At 40.8% G+C, this 18,318-nt stretch overlaps 1 protein-coding gene across 10 annotated transcripts in view; it reads left to right on the forward strand.

The window, feature by feature from the left end:
* Positions 1–127: 127 nt before the first annotated feature.
* Positions 128–18,318, forward strand: part of TTC13 (tetratricopeptide repeat domain 13) — a 101,466-nt gene continuing 83,275 nt past the window's right edge. For all 10 annotated transcript variants that reach the window (XR_002726294.2, XM_023191842.3, XM_023191841.2 and 7 more), the window contains exon 1: positions 128–436. Coding sequence is in view for 9 of the 10 variants with exons in the window: in XM_023191842.3 (XP_023047610.1) it covers positions 166–436 (271 nt within the window). In the remaining variant the exon portion in view is untranslated. The remainder of the gene's footprint in view (positions 437–18,318) is intronic.

Here is an 18,318-nt window from a genome sequence, read left to right on the forward strand (position 1 = left end):
CGGCAAGGTGGCCCGAGGCTGGTCGAGCTGGGACTACCATTCCCAGCACACAATGCTTCTCCCTTTGCCCCACCCCCTTGCCACGGTCCGCCTGCCCGCCGTGGGTTAGAGGCGGGGAGGCCTGAGAGCCGGGCAAGGGCTGTTGCACATGCGCCTTGAGGGAAGATGGCACCTGCCGGCTGCTGCTGCTGCTGCTGCTTCTGGGGCGGCGCTGTGGCCGCCGCGGGCGCCGCCCGGCGTGTCCTGCTGCTGCTGCTGCTGGGGGTCCTGTCCGCCGGGCCGCGGCCGGGCGCCCTGGCCACCGAGCACTATTCGCCGCTCTCCCTGCTTAAGCAGGAGCTGCAGCACCGGCAGCAGCAGGAGGCCCCGGCGGGCGGCGGCGGCTGCAGCCCGCAGTCCGGGGACTGGGGGGACCAATACTCTGCCGAGTGCGGCGGTGAGTGGGCGGCGGCGGGCGTCCAAGTCGGCCGGGGCCACGGGGCGGCGGGGCTGGGGTCCGGGGCCGGGGTACGGGCCGCCCGTGCCTCACGCCTCCGGCTACGGCGCGCGATCCGCGGGAGCCGGCTCCGCCAGGGGTCCTGTCGGGCTGCTTCCCGCCGCTGCCACCCACGCCGCCGCGCGCCCTCCTGCAAACGCCTCTGGTCAGGGCGGCGAGTCGAGAAAAGAGCTGACAGCATGCTCCCGGGGCCAGGGCGGCCTCTCCTGAGTCTGAAGCGACTGTTGGAAGGGTGGCAGGGGAGACGGCAGGTGGCCCGGGACAGCCCTGTTCCCACCGCCGGCCTCCTGAGGATGCCGAGGGGCGAGGGAGGGGCGGGCAGATGAGCACCCAGCGCGGCGTCTTGCGGAGCCCGCCCCAGTAGGGAGACGCCTGGCCCATCTTAGGCCTGGAAATCAGGTTTCCTGATCTCCTGGGTTAATGTCTCGTATAAAACAGTTCCTAAAAATTCGATCCCTGGAATGGAAAAAAAGAGCAAGCCCTTCTTATCTGCTCTTTGACATCTTGCTTCCAGTTGTTTAAGATTAACCTGCGATCTGTCAGGTGTCCCCCAGAGTGAAAGAAGGCCCCTGCAGGCCTTGAGCCTGTGTGTCAGTGCCCTGTGTGTATTGGAGCTACGCCAGTTCATTCATTAAGAATGGGCGCTATTGGCTTCAGTTTAATAAATAATAGCAGATGCCTCTGGGACAAAATACATGTGTACATTTTTTTTTGTTTTGAAGTTCTGTCGTGAGTCTTTTTACCCATCAATCCCCTCCCTTTCTCTTTCCCCATTCTGTATGTGAGTTCCCTTATGGCTTGCTTCGGGAAGGGCCTGGGTCTAGCAAACTCACTAGGAGATGGTTGCTTTTAAGACTTGGCAGCGGTTTTCTTTAGCATTGTGTACCTGGGAAAACAATACTTTTTTTTTTTTTTAGTTGAGATGAGACATCAAGATTAGCACAATCTGATTTCCTTTTAGCACAATCTGACTTCCTTGAGGAAGTGTCACTCACTGAGAGGTATGTGACTTTTTTATTTTGCAGTAGGCGGTAGCTGGTAACAGCATAACAGGGCTAGCCTTGCACAGTGGAAAACGAATGGTGTTTACTTACCTCTGTCACTTTCTGTATCTCTGAGCTAGTGAATTACCTGTCTTTGTAAAATGCCTCCTCTGTAAGTGGAAAGCACTGTTCACCTAATTGTGGGGTTTTATTTTCCTCACGAGGGTGTTGTGAGGGAAATGAGAAGTAGCCGACATATACTGAGTGCTTGCTGTATGCCAGGTGCTGTTCTAAGTGCTTTAGGTCTATGAGCCTAGTATATTAGTCTGTCAGAAAAACAACCACCTCATTAGATGGTGGCTCATTTTCTCAGGTGAACAAACGGAAACATAGTGAAATTGTCATCTTCTTGAGATCCCACAGCTGCCAAAGGAGGAACCCATGTAGTCGGGCTCCAGACAAAACCTTTGTCTTAACCACCAAGTTGTAGGTAGGCAAACCACATCTGTAGTATTTACTTGCATATGGTGCATGTTGGGTAAATTTCCCTTTCTCTTTTGGTCATGTGGTACTTACTGGCTAAAGGAGCCCCAGCGTTTAGACAGTAGAAAGTATATATTGATTAATACTAAAATCTATTGGTATTATTGATGTCGGTGCCTCATTTGATTCTTTGGCGTCAGGCTAACCACCAGTATTTAAGAACCCTTGTTCAAGCCAGCTCTGACTTGTATTATGATTTTTCCCTGGAGGATGAACACTGTATCATGAAGCTTTAAACATAATTTATTTAGATGTTTCTACCTTCTTTTTCTCTTTCCCATGTAGTACTTATTTTTTCTAGCTTGGAATTTAAAATGTACTGTTGCAAATGAATGACCTGAGTCTTTCAGATCACCTCCTCTGGCTGTGCGAGTAGCTGCCAACAGGTGCTAAAGGCGGGCGGCTGCCGCTGTGGCCACCCAAGAAGTCATTTCCAGAATCAACTACCTGGAGCTCCAGCTGTTTCCCTCAGCTTTCCTGGCTGCAGTATGCGACAAAAGCCATCTCTGTTGTTGTAGGGGCTACTGAAATACTTCTCATTTCTCCCTCTTCGCCCTGGACAACTGTGTAGAAGCTGGACCCTATGAAACCTGCTTCATTTCTTCTCCGTCCTAGGATGTGGGGATGAATTCAGGATTTACAACTAACCATGCCATAGCCTGAGGGGCAGCTGATGCTCTGTATCTGGAGACTCATTTGAGCAACATTAGGGTCTAGACAAATGTCAGGATCCAGAACTAGTCAGTTCTTCAGAATCATACAGACTTGGCTTTACTAAGCATTGATCATGCCATCGTCTCTTGCTTGCCTGTCCAGCCACAAACCTGTTCCTATCAATCCAGCACATATACTGAGGACAAGCACAGCAGCACAACCACTTTTCAGAATCTTTCCCACAGCTTTCAGGTTCAAATGGCTGAGCTGATGCCTGCTTGGGTCTAAATTTAAATCCGCATAGCTTCTTACAAGCAGTATGTGTATCCCCTTGAGACAGAACTGCCAGTGATTGTACATACAAGGACAGTGGCTGGTGGGAGCCCACCAGTCCCAAAACAACACACTGGCAATGGCTGACCCAGCTATACACACCACCATCACATGGAATCCAGGTCACAGGGAACAGCCTAATTGCTCAGTGGGCTGAGTCCTACCCATATCCACTACAGAGGTTACAGGCGTGGATGCCCCTCTGGTGCCATATGTCTCAGCCTGAGCTTTGCATGTTTCCCGTTCCCCCTTTTAACATTTTCTACTCCACATTTTTACTGTTACCTTTTTATTTTTGATTTTATTTATTTTTACCTTTTTACTTGAAAAGCATATATAACCACAGATTTGTCTTCTCTGTTTACTTGTAGAGAAAATAATATTTTAAAAAAAGGAACACTGTATTGTACATATTTTAAAAATAAAAGTAAAATTCCTGTTTTCAAAGCCCTATCTTTAATTTGTAACTGTAGAAGGAAATAACAGAAGTATTTTTCCAATTCTTTCCTCACTTTTTTAGTTATATCGTCATAAACACTCTGCAATCTTTTTTAATACTTTTGATACTGAAGTAGGTGCTGTTGTTTTTTTCTATTTTTTTAGAGACAGGGTCTTGCTCTGTTTCCCCGGAGGTAGTTTAGTGGTGCTATCATAGCTCACAGCCTCGAATTCCTGATTTGAAGCCATCCACCTGCCTCAGCTTCCCAAGTAGCTAGGACTACAGACGTGTGCCACCATGCCCAGCTATTTTTTTTTTTTTTTTTTTCTGTAGAGACAGGGTCTGGCTATGTTGTCCCTAGGTTGGTCAAACTCCTGGACTCAAGCAGTCCTTCCACCTCAGCCTCCCAAAGTGTTGGGATTACAGGCGTGAGCCACCATGCCTGGCCAATGCTGTTTTTAATTCCCATTTTACAAACTGAGACAGAAAAGTTAAGGTTACACAGTGAAGAGTGGAGCCAGGATTTGAACCTGACCTGGCCATTTGTGTGTTATCTTCAGTAATTGTTGCATATTAGTATAATTTCTTACTAATATTAATGATAAAGTCCTATACCTTCAAGCTTTGTTGAAAGTTACATTCTTAAATCACTGTTAGAATTTTGTATTTGACTACAAATACAAGGATGCTTCACCGAACGTAGTATTTTGAACTGCATGGCTAGAATGGGTCTGTTCTTTCATTGAAAAAGTATTTGTATACCTACTAGATGCTACTTAGTATTCTGGACCCTGGTGATGCAGCACAGCTGACTGAGTTCCTAGTGTGGATCCTGTGTCTTGATGAGGGAAGAAATAAGTATAGTTACGTACCATTTAACAACAGGATATGTTTTGAGAAATGTGTCGTTAGGCGATTTCATCATGTTGCAAACATCAAAGAGTGTTTACACAGACCTAGATGCAATAGCCCATTACACACTTCGGTTGTATGGTATAGCCTGTTGCTCCCAGGCTACAGACCTGTAGCATGTTACTATACTGAATACTGTAGGCAGTTGTAACATAGTGACAAGTGTTTGTATATCTAAATATAGAAAATGTACAGTAAAAAGGAGGTATTACTGTCTTATGGGACCATTCTCATAGATACGTAGTCCATCATTGGCCAAATCATTATGTGGCGCATGACCCTATATAGTAGGGCCTGGTAATACATGCCTTGAAAATAAAGCAGTGTGACAGGATAAAGAGCAGTGTGCAGGTGCTACTTTAAGAGGTGGCCTGGGATGGCTTCTGGTAAGGAGACATTTGAACTGAGACTTGGATAGAGTGAGATTTGGAGTGATCTTAGAAGTATCTTAATTTGCCACTCTAATTTTATAGATCTGGTGAATTAAGGTCTTGTGAAATTGTAACTTGTTCACTGATTTAAAAATTCAGGTTCTCTGCTTTTCTTTTTTTTTTTTGAGATGGAGTCTCGCCCTGTCACCCAGGCTGGAGTGCAGTAGCGTGATCTTGGCTCACTGCAACCTCCGCCTCCTGGGTTCAAGCGATTCTCCTGCCTCAGCCTCCCAAGTAGCTGGAATTACAGGCGCCTGCCACCAAACTCAACTAATTTTTTGTATTTTTACTACAGATGGGGTTTCACCATGTTGGCCAGGCTGGTCTGGAACTCCTGACCTGTGATCCGCCCACCTTGGCCTCCTAAAAGGCTGGGATTACAGGCGTGAGCCACCACACTGGGCCCCTCTGCTCTTCTTACCAAAGCTAAACTGTATCTCTTTCAAATGTAGTATGCATCATGTATTAAATTATATCTTTATACTCTTTACAGACAGTAGAAGGTGTATTTTATGGTTCAAGCATATGCATTTCTATAAGTTGTTTTAAAAATACTTTTGTTTTCTCCTCTTGTCTTGAAAATGTAGTAGTAACAAGAACAGTGAGTTTGTGAGAATCTTTTTTCCAATGCCTTCAGCCTTTTTTCACTGCTCTTGAGTGATGCAGCCCTGTACTTGATGTCTTAATTTTCTTTAGTTTGTTGAAATTAATGAACCCAGAATTGCGTTTATTCTATTTTTCCACAGTTCTTTATGGGAAAAGGCATTTAGAGTCTGTCTGTCCGATTTGGGAAATTGTGAACTGCCAGAAAAATAAGGAAGTAGCTGTGAACCTAGCTCTGTGTTTTTGACAAAATTGGTAACACTGAGATTGTCGGTGTGTATGGTAGCTTTCTTAATTAAGGAATTGGCCATTTAAATACATGAAGTCAGTCTTTCCATTCACAGCACATAGATCATTGCTATGCCTAGAGATGGGAGAGAATCAACAGAAGGAAACTTATGATATGAGAGCTATTTCCTTTTTTGCTCTATGAGGAAGTTGAGAACCACATTTTGTGCTCAGTCATAGCAACTGTGGTAACCATTACTGTGAGTGCATTTGGTCAATCCTTTCGTCTCCTGGCTCTGATTTTCTGTGTTTGTCATCATACATAGTTTCATGGCAGACCTTTTCACGTCTTGTTTTTCAAGGCGTACCTGAGTAAATTTGCCAGGGCAAAGTCGCTGTGCTCAGAGACTGAGGCACAGAGTGATGAAGAGATTGTGATCTTGCCACATCCTGGGCCCTGTGGCATTGCCAGAGGGTGTTTCCCTTTTACTCACTGAACAGCATCTTTCAGAAAATCCTCTGGTTTAGAAGTAGCATTTTATAGCAGAAGCCCTATGATGATGGCAGCCTATCATTCACTTTTTCACATATATCTGTTGTCATTAAGAGTTACATCTACCTTTTCAAAGATCTACACATTGCTAAACCTGTTCAGCTTCAGGTGATAAGGGTTAATTATTATTTTTTAATCTCTAGATGGAGGCAAAAGTTATGTGGCTTGGGTTTTAGAACCTACCTGGAGCATGACTGAAGGAAAGTCAAGGCTCTTCAATGTGCACCACTCAGTGTACAGACAGGTTAGCTTCATTGCACTCGATAAATACATGACTAACTTTTAAAACTTCTCCCTTTCACAGTGGGTTGTTTTAAAGAGGTCATTTTATTTGGGCTCATCTTATCTTGCAGATAGAATAAATACACAATTTATCAAAGTAGCAGAATTTTAATACTTTTATCTTTGGGTGAATGCTTTCCGACATTTTCCTTTTCTTATGTTTTGGTTTTACTTTTTCATCAAAATACAACATATATACAGGAAAGTGCATATGTCCTAAGTGTAGATAACTCAATACATTTTCATAAGCTGAACAACTTACATAATCAGAAAGAACCGAAATCAATAGCTATCTGTTTTTAAGATTGCCGATAGTCTCATTCCATGCTAACCCTGGTTTCATTTGGGAACTGTTTTGCCTGTCTTTATATCTGATTTAGGGTCCAGCACCATGCAGTGGACTTACACTGCACATGTGCTGGCATTCTTTCCATAGACTTTCACTTAGGAATCAGTTGGTGCATGTCAGGACCACCTCTACAAGAGAGGACCAGTTGTCGTCTCTTGCAACTTTTCCCTGCTGGTGTTTGCGATGTTCTCAGTGACTCTGTGTTCCCTTGTCACTAATCTTTTCATGTCAGTGTCTAGCTGTGCTTCAGCATTCCCTGTGGAGTTGATGTTGTCTGCCAGTATGTGTGGGCTTATGAGAAAGCTTTTAGCTCTTCAAAGTATGTGTCACTTTGAGCATCTGATGCATCTTCAGTCTAGTTTATAAACTTACGCTAAGTAACTGCCCTTTGTGGTGAAGGCCTGGTCACCCGGTTTGTTGGGTAAGGCATCCTTCTTCTGTTCTGTTCATGTAATTTGCTACTGTGCCTTTTTTTCCATCCTGTGCAGTGAATTCCTTTTCTTTTGATTCTTTACATGTGTTAATATTTGTATGTGGGTTAAGATACCTTTGATTCGATTACATTCAAGCTTTATTAAAAAAACAAAACAAAACAAAACTTCTGTCTCTTTAAGATGGCTTTTGTGGATCCTTGGTTCCAATGGATGTATTATATGTTTACTTTATAATTTAATACTCAGCAGGCAGTCTCTATTTTCAGTTTGCTTTACGATAACACATCTCAGGTACTGATGAATATTTCATTTCATTAAATGAAGCATATAAATTCTTCAGAGCATTTTGTCTATTATTATACTCTAAAAGGAATTTACCACTTGGGACTATATACCGGGGCCATTGAGCAATGTAGTATACGATGTCAACTGTGGTTGTATTTTTTTTTTTTTTTTTTTTTTTGAGATGGAGTCTTGCTCTGTTGCCCAGGCTAGAGTGCAGTGGTGCGATTTTGGCTCACTGCAAGCTCTGCCTCCCGGGTCCACACCATTCTCCTGCCTCAGCCTCCCAAGTAGCTGGGGCTACAGGTGCCCGCCACCACGCCCGGCTAATTTTTTTGTATTTTTAGTAGAAACGGGGTTTCGCCGTATTAGCCAGAATGGTCCCAATCTCCTGACCTCGTGATCTGCCTGCCTTGGCCTCCCAAAGTGCTGGGATTACAGGCGTGAGCCACCGTGCCTGGCCACTTGTGGTTGTCTTATATGTGCAGAAATTGATAAAAGCAAAAGACACTACAAGTTGATACCACATAGCCACCTGCCCTTCAGGTAGTTCTTCCAGCCACAAGGATTCTGCCTTGTCTTCCCAGGTTTACCCGTACCTGGGATTAGGACTGTCAATAAATAAGTTGTAGCCTATCCAAGGGAAAAGCCCAGTCATCCTTATATTCAAGTAGCTCAGTGTACCGTCTGTTATAACTAGGTGGTCGAGTGATGAGTGCTACCCAGCAGCTATTGATTTCCTTCTAAATTGGCCATGGGTTTGCTGCTTATAAGCTTTCAGTCAGTTTTCTCACACACGTGGATGTGTGAGAAATACATGCTACTGCCAGTGCCACCTTCTCTCCTTCCTTGGAGGTGATGACTGTCATCTTATTTGACTAAGAAAGAAGCAGTGAGAAAACAACTTCCTTGCTCCCCACCACCCCAGCTGCTGGCCTGCCGGCAGATGGACTGGTTGATTTTGCTTTCTGTGCTGTTGTGGTGGCTGAATGGCCGGTGCCTCTGCCTAGTTCAGCTCTCTGTTCACTGTCTGTCATTTCCTCTTGTCTTCCATCAGCATACAGATGGTCTTAATAACTACCATCCTGAAAAGACAAGCAACCAAGATGACCACACATCCCTCCAGCCGCTGCCCCATCCATCTACCTCCTTTTACAGCAGAATTCCTCAAAGGAGATGTTCATATGGACTGCCTCCACTACTCCACTTTCTCTTGGACCTTCTATGGTTAGCTTTTGTCCTCGTCACTGTGCCAAAACTGCTCTTCTTAAGGTCAGTTGTGTGTGAGGTTTAGGAAGAGAGGAAAGAAGTTTCAAGACACTGCTATACCTAAATTGTTCTTACTAGGACCCAGCATTGGCAGAAGGAGTTGTGACAAATGTACCGTGTTCTTCTTTGCTGTGGCAAGACCCAGCTGTGCTATGTCTTTGTTTTGTGACCTTAAACATGTTCATTAACCTTGAGTTTATTTCCCCATGAGTACAGTGGGCATGATGTGCCTTGTACCTACCTTGGAGGATGGAGAATCAAAAGAAATAAGGTTTGTGGAGGCATTTGGAAGCTGGGAAGTACTGTGAAGGCCAAGATAAGCTTAAAGAAAGTAGATAGAAAAATTTAACAGAAAAACTCTACGATTTTAGCCTATAAGCATACACTAACATTTAATAATCCTTTTCTGTGCACAGAGCTTTATACCTTTATTCTTTACAGTAGCCCTGTGAAGGTACCTGGGGGTGGTTATTTCTGTTTTACAGATGAAGGAGCTGAGGCTAAGATGTACTCAAGGACTTGCTGTAAGTCAGACAGCCAGGGAAGCGTCTGATCTGGGTTAGTCTGACTCCATAGCCCTGCCCTGAACCACTGTTACATTGCCTTCAAACTAATTAAGTTTGAAGTCAGGGAAATACTAGAATTAATTATAAGACCTAGTTCTTTGAAAATATAGCTTAAGATTAGACAGTTATCTAGCAAGCCTAATCAAGAAAAATGAGAAGAAACAAGTGTTTGGCTTGAGGAATAAGCAAGTAAATAAATATGAAAATCATTACAATAACTATGTCCAGCTTTATGGCCCAGATGTAGAACCTTTCAAAGAAATGGATAGTTCTTTTAACAAAAGATAAATTGCTAAGTTGATTCTCCCACTATCTCTTAAATGTTCATCTTCACCAGGGTCAACTCTTCTCTTATTAAACGTAAGCTTCCTAAGCTTTCTTAGAGATTATACTTACAGTCTCAGCTTATCATCCACTGTAAGTTAATGATTATCAAATCATCATATCCATATCTGTAGCATTTACCTTTCTCTGGACTTCCTTAACTACATGCTAGACGGCTTCCAGCATAATCACTTGACTCAAACCCAAAGTTAGCTCTTGACTTCCCTCTAAAACCTCTCTTCCTCTTAAACTCCCTGTTTCCGTTGATGGTACTACTTCTTCCCTCATTGCACAAACTGGAAACCTGTGTCTTTTCCTTCTTTCTGTGCCTAATTCTTCCTCAAGGCCTTGTCTTTTTTACTTGCTGTATCCTTTAGACTGTGACCCTCTGTTTCAACTTGATAGCTGCTGCCGCCATTCAGACTTTGCTCATTTTTACTGGCCATGGCCTCCCACCTGCCCCCTGCTCCGCTTGCCCCTTCTCTCCTCAGACACCTGTAGGTGATGTCACCTTCTGCTTAAACCCACCCTGCCTTCTTAGTTTAATGCTAAGAAGAAAGGGAATAAATGAACTAGATACTGAACTTGAGCTGCGAGAAGAGGTAATAAGGGAAATTAGAAGGCCTAAATACAGCAAAGCTGGTATAAGTGAATTAGAAATAGAGCAGCAGTGGAATTGAGAAATAGACCCAAGAGTTGTTTTTTTAAAAAAGGATGTTTAAGAAGTTCTGGAGGTCTGTTTCACATCAGTGCACATATACCTAATACTACTGAACCATACAACCTAAAAATGGCTAACGTGTTTGCTTTTATCTGATGTGTGTGTGTTTTTTTTAACCACAATAAAAAAAAGCCCCTCCGCCCCCCACAGGAGAACAAATTCTTAAGTGATTAAAAAAAACAAAACAGAAGAATAAAATAGATAAGTCTGATGAGGTGACCACAGAAAGAGAGAGCAGGTGCGAGTGTCATTTGTGAATGAGAGGCATATGTGGAGCTCTAGAGGCTGTGAGAACAAAGAGACGACTATGCAGAAATCTCTGCTAAGGAGTTAAACTCTGACGCAATGAAGAAATGTCCGGAGATGATGTAGAAGAACAAGATAGAATTCTGTGATGCATTTTCACATGGTTTCTGTAGTAATCAGCACTAATTTTACTTGTACAACGTAAGCAAGGAAGAAAAATGATTTTCCTATCCAAGGAAATTTATACTACTTACATACAGCTGGTTGGGCTGTAATTATTTATTATATTATGTAGTTATCCTTTAATATAATCATGTATGATAGTAATTAAAGCCATTGTGAGTTACATATTTTAAGATTGAAGAACAAATTTAACCTCCTGTTCCAAACAACTATAGTTATAACTCTAGCAACTATTTCTCTATTGCAGACCTTAGAAGATACATACATAATTATAAAAATTTTAAGTAAAATATTAGTAAATTGAAACCAGCAAGCAATTAGAAGAATAATCTACCTCAATCAGAGTTTGTTTTAGAAGTACACAGATGGTTCAACTTGAAAAAATTAATTGGTTCATAAGCCAAAAGAGAAAAATCATAGAAACATCTAAATAAATCTCAAAAGATGCTTGATAAAGGTCAGCAAGCTCTCCTGATTTAAAGTTTCTGGTAAAAAAAAAAAAAGGAAAAGAAAAAAAAAGAATAGTTCTTTTAATACGGTGAAGTGCATCAGTCTCAACTCATAGCCGCCACAGAGCAGCTTTCCACTAGATGTTGATAAATGTTAGATGAAAAAGTTTTATCAAACGTTGATAAAATCTTAGTTATTAAATGAAGTATTAATGTCAGGAATAAGCAGGGGTGCCTGTTAATCACTGGCGTTATTGAGCACTTTTTGGAAGTTTCATCTAGTATAATAAGATGCTAAATGAATATAAATATTTTAAAAGACCTTGATAAAATTACATGCAGATAATACAGTTATCAACTGAAAAAATGGAGACATTAATAGGGCTGTAAAGAGTTCAATAATGTGGGCAGATAAAATATTCAGCACTAGGCAGTTAGACAAAGGATTTACCACGTGCTGGTATTTCTGCCTGACTGCTCTCCCAGTGCCGTAGCCTCCTATGGTGAAATTCTTAATTTCCTTCAGGTCGCCCATTCACTTATTTATGGCTAAGAGCACAGACTGCAGAACTAGATGGCCTCGGTTCAGGGAGGCCTCCACTGCTTTGCTAGAGGGTAGCCTCAGGAAGATTACTGTAAGTTCCTCAGGTTCATTTTCCTCATCTTTGAAATGGGGATTTGAAGGTTGCCTGTACAAGGTGACTATGTGTTAGCTGATATTATTCACGTCCTTGGGAAGCTGACCAGGCCATGTCTTCCTACTGTGCTGTCATATGTAGCTTTCACACTGTTGTTGGTTTACGTTTCTTTGTGTACTTTGATTGCTATCAGTTTTCCCACAGGGAACTATAATCTCTAGGTAGAAGAAGGGTCATTTCTGGTTTTGCTCAGTAGAGGCTAACACAGTGATGGGAACATAGTAGATGCTCAACAAATGTATTGAATCAATGGTTATCAACCCAATTTTAAAAAATCACATGTAAAGCCTATATAAAATGTATGAAGTGTCACATAGTTTAATAAAATATTTTAAAAGATAAAATTTTATAAAGAAGTATTTCTTCTATTAATCTACAATTTTGATGCCATCCTAACACAAATCATAGAGAGATTTTTTGTTTCGGAACTTAAAAAACTGAAGTTTATCTGAAGAAAGAATGTTTATACAAATAGCCAAGAAAGTTTTGGAATAAAATTGATAATGGCTTTGCTTTATATTAAAATGTATGTATTGTGTATCAAGATATCACTCTCTACTCCATATGTACAATTATTATGTATCAATTTAAAATAATAAAAACCAAAAAACATTTATTTATTGTGAGGCTACAATAATTGAAACAATGTGATACTGAAATCAAAACAAACAGATCATTATAAGGGATTAGAAAGTATAGTAACAAAAGTTTCTTATAGAGAACTAAAAATTTATTTTAAAAATATTAAATGAAAAGTGATATATAATACTAAGTTTAAGTAATTAGGAGAAAATTTAAGTCAGGTGCAGTGATTTATGCCTGTAATCCCAGTACTCTTTGGCAAGTTGAGGCGAGAGGATTGCTTGAGCCCAAGTGTTCGAGACCATTCTGGGCAACACAGTGCGACCCTGTCTCCACAAAAAATAAAAATGAAAAATTAGCCAGGTGTGGTGGTGCACACCTGTGTTCCCAGCTACTAGGGATGCTGAGGTCAATGCTGCAGTTAGCCAAGATTGTGCCACTGCACTCTAACCTGGGTGTCAGAGTGAGACCCTGTCTCAAAAAAAGGAAAATAAAATTTAATCAAATGGGAAAACATTTACATTATATTACTAAGTTAAGAGGACAGGTTACTAAGCAATGTATCTCATTCCATTCTCACATTATCCTAATGACGATAGTGGTAGGTAACATTTTTTTTGAGCTCTTCCTGTGTGTCAGAAACTGTACTATATGCTTTTCATATATTTCCTTATTTAAATATTACAACCACCCTGAGAAGTTGATACTATTATTGACCGTATTTTGCAAATGAAACTGAAGATTACAGTGGCTGAGAGCCAGGAAGTAGTAGCAGAGAGTAGGAATTCAAATCCAGACTGTCTGATTTCAGAATTACCACTTTTTATTATGTATACCAAAATTTTCAGTGGTTCTCAATGAATGATGCCATTCTAAATGATTTTTATTTATGTTCTGCAATTTCTGTATATTTCATATTTTCTACAATGAACATGAACATGAAATACTACTGTAATTTTTTAAAATGTAAATATCCATGCAGAGATTGGACATTTGTTAGCGCTGTTGCTGAAGTTGCACTTAAATCTTAAAAAAATGTTTTTTAACTTATTTAAAAAAAATTTGTGGGTACATGGATATTAGTTGTATGTATTTATGGAATACATGAGATGTTTTGATACCAGCATGTAATGTGAAGTAAGCACATCATGAAGAATTGGGGGAGTATGCATCCCCTCAAGCACTTATCTTTTGAGTTGCAATCCAAATACATTCTTTAAGTTATTTTAAAATACACAATTAAGTTATTATTGACTATAGTCATCCTTTTGTGCTATCAAATAGGAGGTCTTATTCATTCTTTCTGGGGTTTTTTGTAACCATCACCACCTCCCTGCCATTCCCCTACTATACTTCCCAGCCTCTGATAACTATCCTTCCACTCTCTATGTCCATGAGTTCAATTGATTTGATTTTTAGATCCTACAAATAAGTGAGAACATGCAGTTTGTCTTTCTGTGCTTGGGGTATTCCACTTAACATAATGATCTCCAGTTCCATCTATGTGTTGCAAATGACTAGATCTCATTGTTTTTTGTTTTTTAGACGGAGTCTTGTTCTTGTCGCTTAGGCTGGCATGCAATGGCGTGATTTTGGCTCACTGCAACCCCTGCCTCCTGGGTTCGAGCGATTCTCCTGCCTCAGCCTCCTGAGTAGCTGGGATTACAGGTGCCTGCCACCAGGCCCAGCTAATTTTTGTATTTTTAGTAAAGACGAGGTTTCACCTTGTTGGCCAGGCTGGTCTTGAACTCCTGACCTCAGGTTATCCACCCACCTTGGCCTCCCAAAATGCTGGGATTACAGGCTGATCTCATTGCTTTTTATGGCTGAGTAGTCCTCCACATTTTCTTTATCCATTCATCTGTTGATAAACACTTAGGTTGCTAACAAATCTTAGCTATTGTAAACAATGCTCAGCAAATATAGGATTGCAGATATCTCTTCCATATACTGATTTCCTTTCTTTTGGGTATATACCCAGCAGTGGGATTGCTGGATCATATGATAGCTCAATTTTTAGTTTTTTGGGAAACCTCCAAACTGTTCTCTATCGTGGTTCTGCTAATTTACATTCTCACTGCAGTGTACAAGGGTTCCCCTTTCTCCATATCCTCACCAGCATTTGTTATTGCCTGTCTTTTGCAATATACACCATTTTAACTGGGGAGAGATGATATCTCATTGTAGTTTTGGTTTGCATTTTTTGATGATCAGTGATGTTGACCACCTTTTCATATGCCTGTTTGCCTTTTGTATGTCTTCTTTTGAGGAATGTCTATTCAAATCTTTCCCCAGTTTTTCTTTGGATTATTAAATGTTTTCCTATAGAGTTCTTTGTGCTCCTTATATATTCTGGTTATTAATTGCTTGTCAGAGGGGTAGTTTGCAAATATTTTCTCTCATTCTGTGGGTTGTCTCTTCAGTTTCCTGCTTGTATCTTTTGCTGTGGAGAAGCTTTTTAACTTGATGTGATCCCATTTGTCCTTGTTTGCTTTGGTTGCCTGTGTTTGTGGGTGTTGCCCAAGAGATCTTTACCCAGACGAATATCATGGAGAGCTTCCCCAGTGTTTTCTTGTAGTAGTCTTATAGTTTGAGGTCTTGGATTTAAGTCTTTAATCCATTTGGATTTCATTTTGTATATGGTGAGAGATAGGAGTCTAGTTTCATTCTTTTGCATATGGATATTCAGTTTTCTCAGCACCATTTATTGAAGAGACTGCCTTCCCCAGTGTGTGTTCTTGGCACCTTTATCAAAAATGAGTTCACTGTAGGCGTGTGGATTTGTTTCTGGGTTCTCTATTTTGTTCCGTTAGTCTGTGTGTCTGTTTTTATGCCAGTACCATGCTGTTTGGGTTACTATAGCTGGATTTAAATACTCTTAAAGATTTCCTTTAAAAGAAAGTGTAGAAACAGATCCTAATGTCTATAATGTATTATAAAGGTGGCATTCAAATTGATAATTTAACAAGTGGTGCTGGGACAACTGGCTAACCATTTGGAAAATAGATAATTAGGAATTGTTTTCAATACCTTATGCAAGGATAGGTTTAGATGACTTAAAAATGAGCAAAGGATATAAGCGATTTATAAAAGAGGAGATACAAATGGCCAATAAACCAAAAGTTTAACTTTATTAGTGCTATGATCAGATTGGGAAAGACAAAAAGAATGTCAGTACTCTGGAGGGAAATGGACCTTCTCAAACTGCTAGTGGGAATGAAATTGTTAAATTATATGCTAGGAAGGAAATGGGGCAATATATATGAAAATATTAAAATTGTGTACACCCTTTGACTTGACAATTTTATTTGTTGGAATCTATTATAAGTGGGTACATTTTCAAAAATATAGGTCAAGAATGCTTACTGAAATACTGTTCATACTAAGAAAAAAGTAGGGACATCCTAAATATCCAATGATAAAAGTATGGTTAAGTTCCATATTATGGAATGCTGTGCAGCCTTTTAAAATTATGTAGGTATATATTTATTGAAACTGAAATGGATTCCACAAAGGAGAGGGATTTTTAGAATAAGGCCATGTATACGCATTGCTTAGCACAGTGCCTGGCATATAGTAAGTAAGCTAAGTTTTCTTAGCTTAGAAAAGGCAGGAGAAACAGGTTATAAATGTGTAAATTTCCAAAATGTCTTTCATCGAGTCATTATTCTCCAACCATCTGCCAGGAACCATTACTATCTTCATTCTTGTGGACTAAAACCTTTCCTCTGGGGTTCAGATCAGACTTTCTGCAGTCTGACCCCTCACCTTCCAAACTCATACTTTTTCTTTTCCAACACAAACTCCCTTCTCTAGCCAGGGAGTAGAAGTAGGAGTCTCCTCGCTGCCCTTTGCATTTCCTTGCCTTTGCACCTTCGTGTGTAACACTCATCATCCTATCCAGAATACCCCTTCCCTTTCTCTGCCCCAGTCTAAATCCATCCATTCTTTTTTCTTTTCTTTTCTTTTTCTTTTCTTCCTTTCTTTCTTTCTTGGGTTTTTTTTTTTTTTTTTTTTTTTTTTTTTTTTTTTTTTTGAGACAGAGTCTTACTCTGTCATCCAGATTGGAGTGCAGTGGCATGATCATGGTTCACTATAGCTTTGACCTCCTGGACTCAGGTGATCCTCCCACCTTAGCCTCTGAGTAGCTGGGACTACAGGCGTGTACTATCACACCCAGCTAATTTTTTCTTTTGTAGAGATGGTGTTTTGCCATGTTGCCCAGGTTGGTCTCAAGCTCCTGAGCTCAAGGGATCGGCCTGCCTCAGCCTCCCGTGCTGGAATTACAGGCGTGAGTCACCGCGCCCAGCCTCCATCCATTCTTTTAAACCCTGCCTATGCCTTGTGAAATTTAACATTGCAGCTTCAGTAATTATTCACCACCCCGGGGCTTCTTTGCCATATCACGTCTTGCTTCTTATTGTTAAGATGTACAACATGTGAGAATTTAGCTAAATTATATGTTCTTTGAGGACACAGACTGATTTTGATATTATAATTTATTCTCTCCCTCAGATGGTTCCTTGAACATAATTTAATGCTCTTTAATGACTGCTGAATTAGAACATATCTTTTTTTGCAATAATCTATCAAGGTGAGATGTTTTAATATAAAATTAACCATTTTAGAGCAAACAATTCAGTGGCATTCACTATGTACAACCACCTAAAGTTGTTTTCAACACTCCAAAGTAAAACCCCTTATCCATTAAGCAGTTTCTCCCATTCCCTCCTTCCCCTATCCCCAGCAATCACCAATCTGCATTCTGTCTCTGTGGATTCACCTATTCTGGACATTTCATATAGATGGAGTCATATGATAAGTGACCCTTTGTGTCTGGCTTCTTCCATTTAGCATAATGTTTTGGAAGTTCTTCCATGTTGCAGTGTGTATCAGTAGTTCTGATAGTTGAATAGTATTCTACTCTGTATATACCACAATTTGTTTATTCATTCATCTGTTGATGGACACTTGGACCATTTCTACCGTTTGGCTACTGTGATTAGGGCTACTATGAACATGAATACACAACACTTGTTTGAGTCCCTTTTTAATTTTGGGGTATATACCCCAAAGGAGAAGAATTGCTGCATCATATGGAAATTCTGATTCACTTTTCCATAACCGGTGTACCATTTTACATTTTACATTTTCCATAACCATTTTACATTTTCCATAACTGGTGTACCATTTTACATTCCCACCAGCAATGCACAAGGGTTCCAAGTTTTCTACATTCTTGCTACCACTTGTTATTTTCTGCTTTTTGGTTATAGCCATCCCAGTGTGTGTGTGAAGAGGTACCTTATTGTGGTTTGATTTACATTTCCCTAATTGGTAATAAGTAATGATGTTCAGCAGCTTTTCATGTGCTCAATGGCCTATACAGGTCCTTTGCCTGTAAATTGTGTTGTCTTCGTTGGGTTGTAAGAGTTGTTTATATATGTTGCATACTGGACTCATAGTGTGTATCTTTTTTTTTTTTTTTTTTTTTAGTCAGAGTTTTGCTCTTGTTGCCCAGGCTGGAGTGCAATGGTGCAGTCTCGGCTCACTGCGACCTCTGTCTCCCGGGTTCAAGCAATTCTCCTGCCTCAGCCTCCCAAGTAGCTGAGACTACAGGCGCCTGCCACCATGCCTGGCTAGTTTTTGTATTTTAGTAGAGACAGGGTTTTGCCATGTTGGCCAGGCTGGTCTCGAACGCCTGACCTTTGGTGATCCACTTGCCTTGACCTCCCAGAGTGCTGGGATTACAGGTGTG

Source organism: Piliocolobus tephrosceles, chromosome 1 (genome assembly GCF_002776525.5).
Source record: "Piliocolobus tephrosceles isolate RC106 chromosome 1, ASM277652v3, whole genome shotgun sequence".
NCBI lineage: Eukaryota > Metazoa > Chordata > Mammalia > Primates > Cercopithecidae > Piliocolobus > Piliocolobus tephrosceles.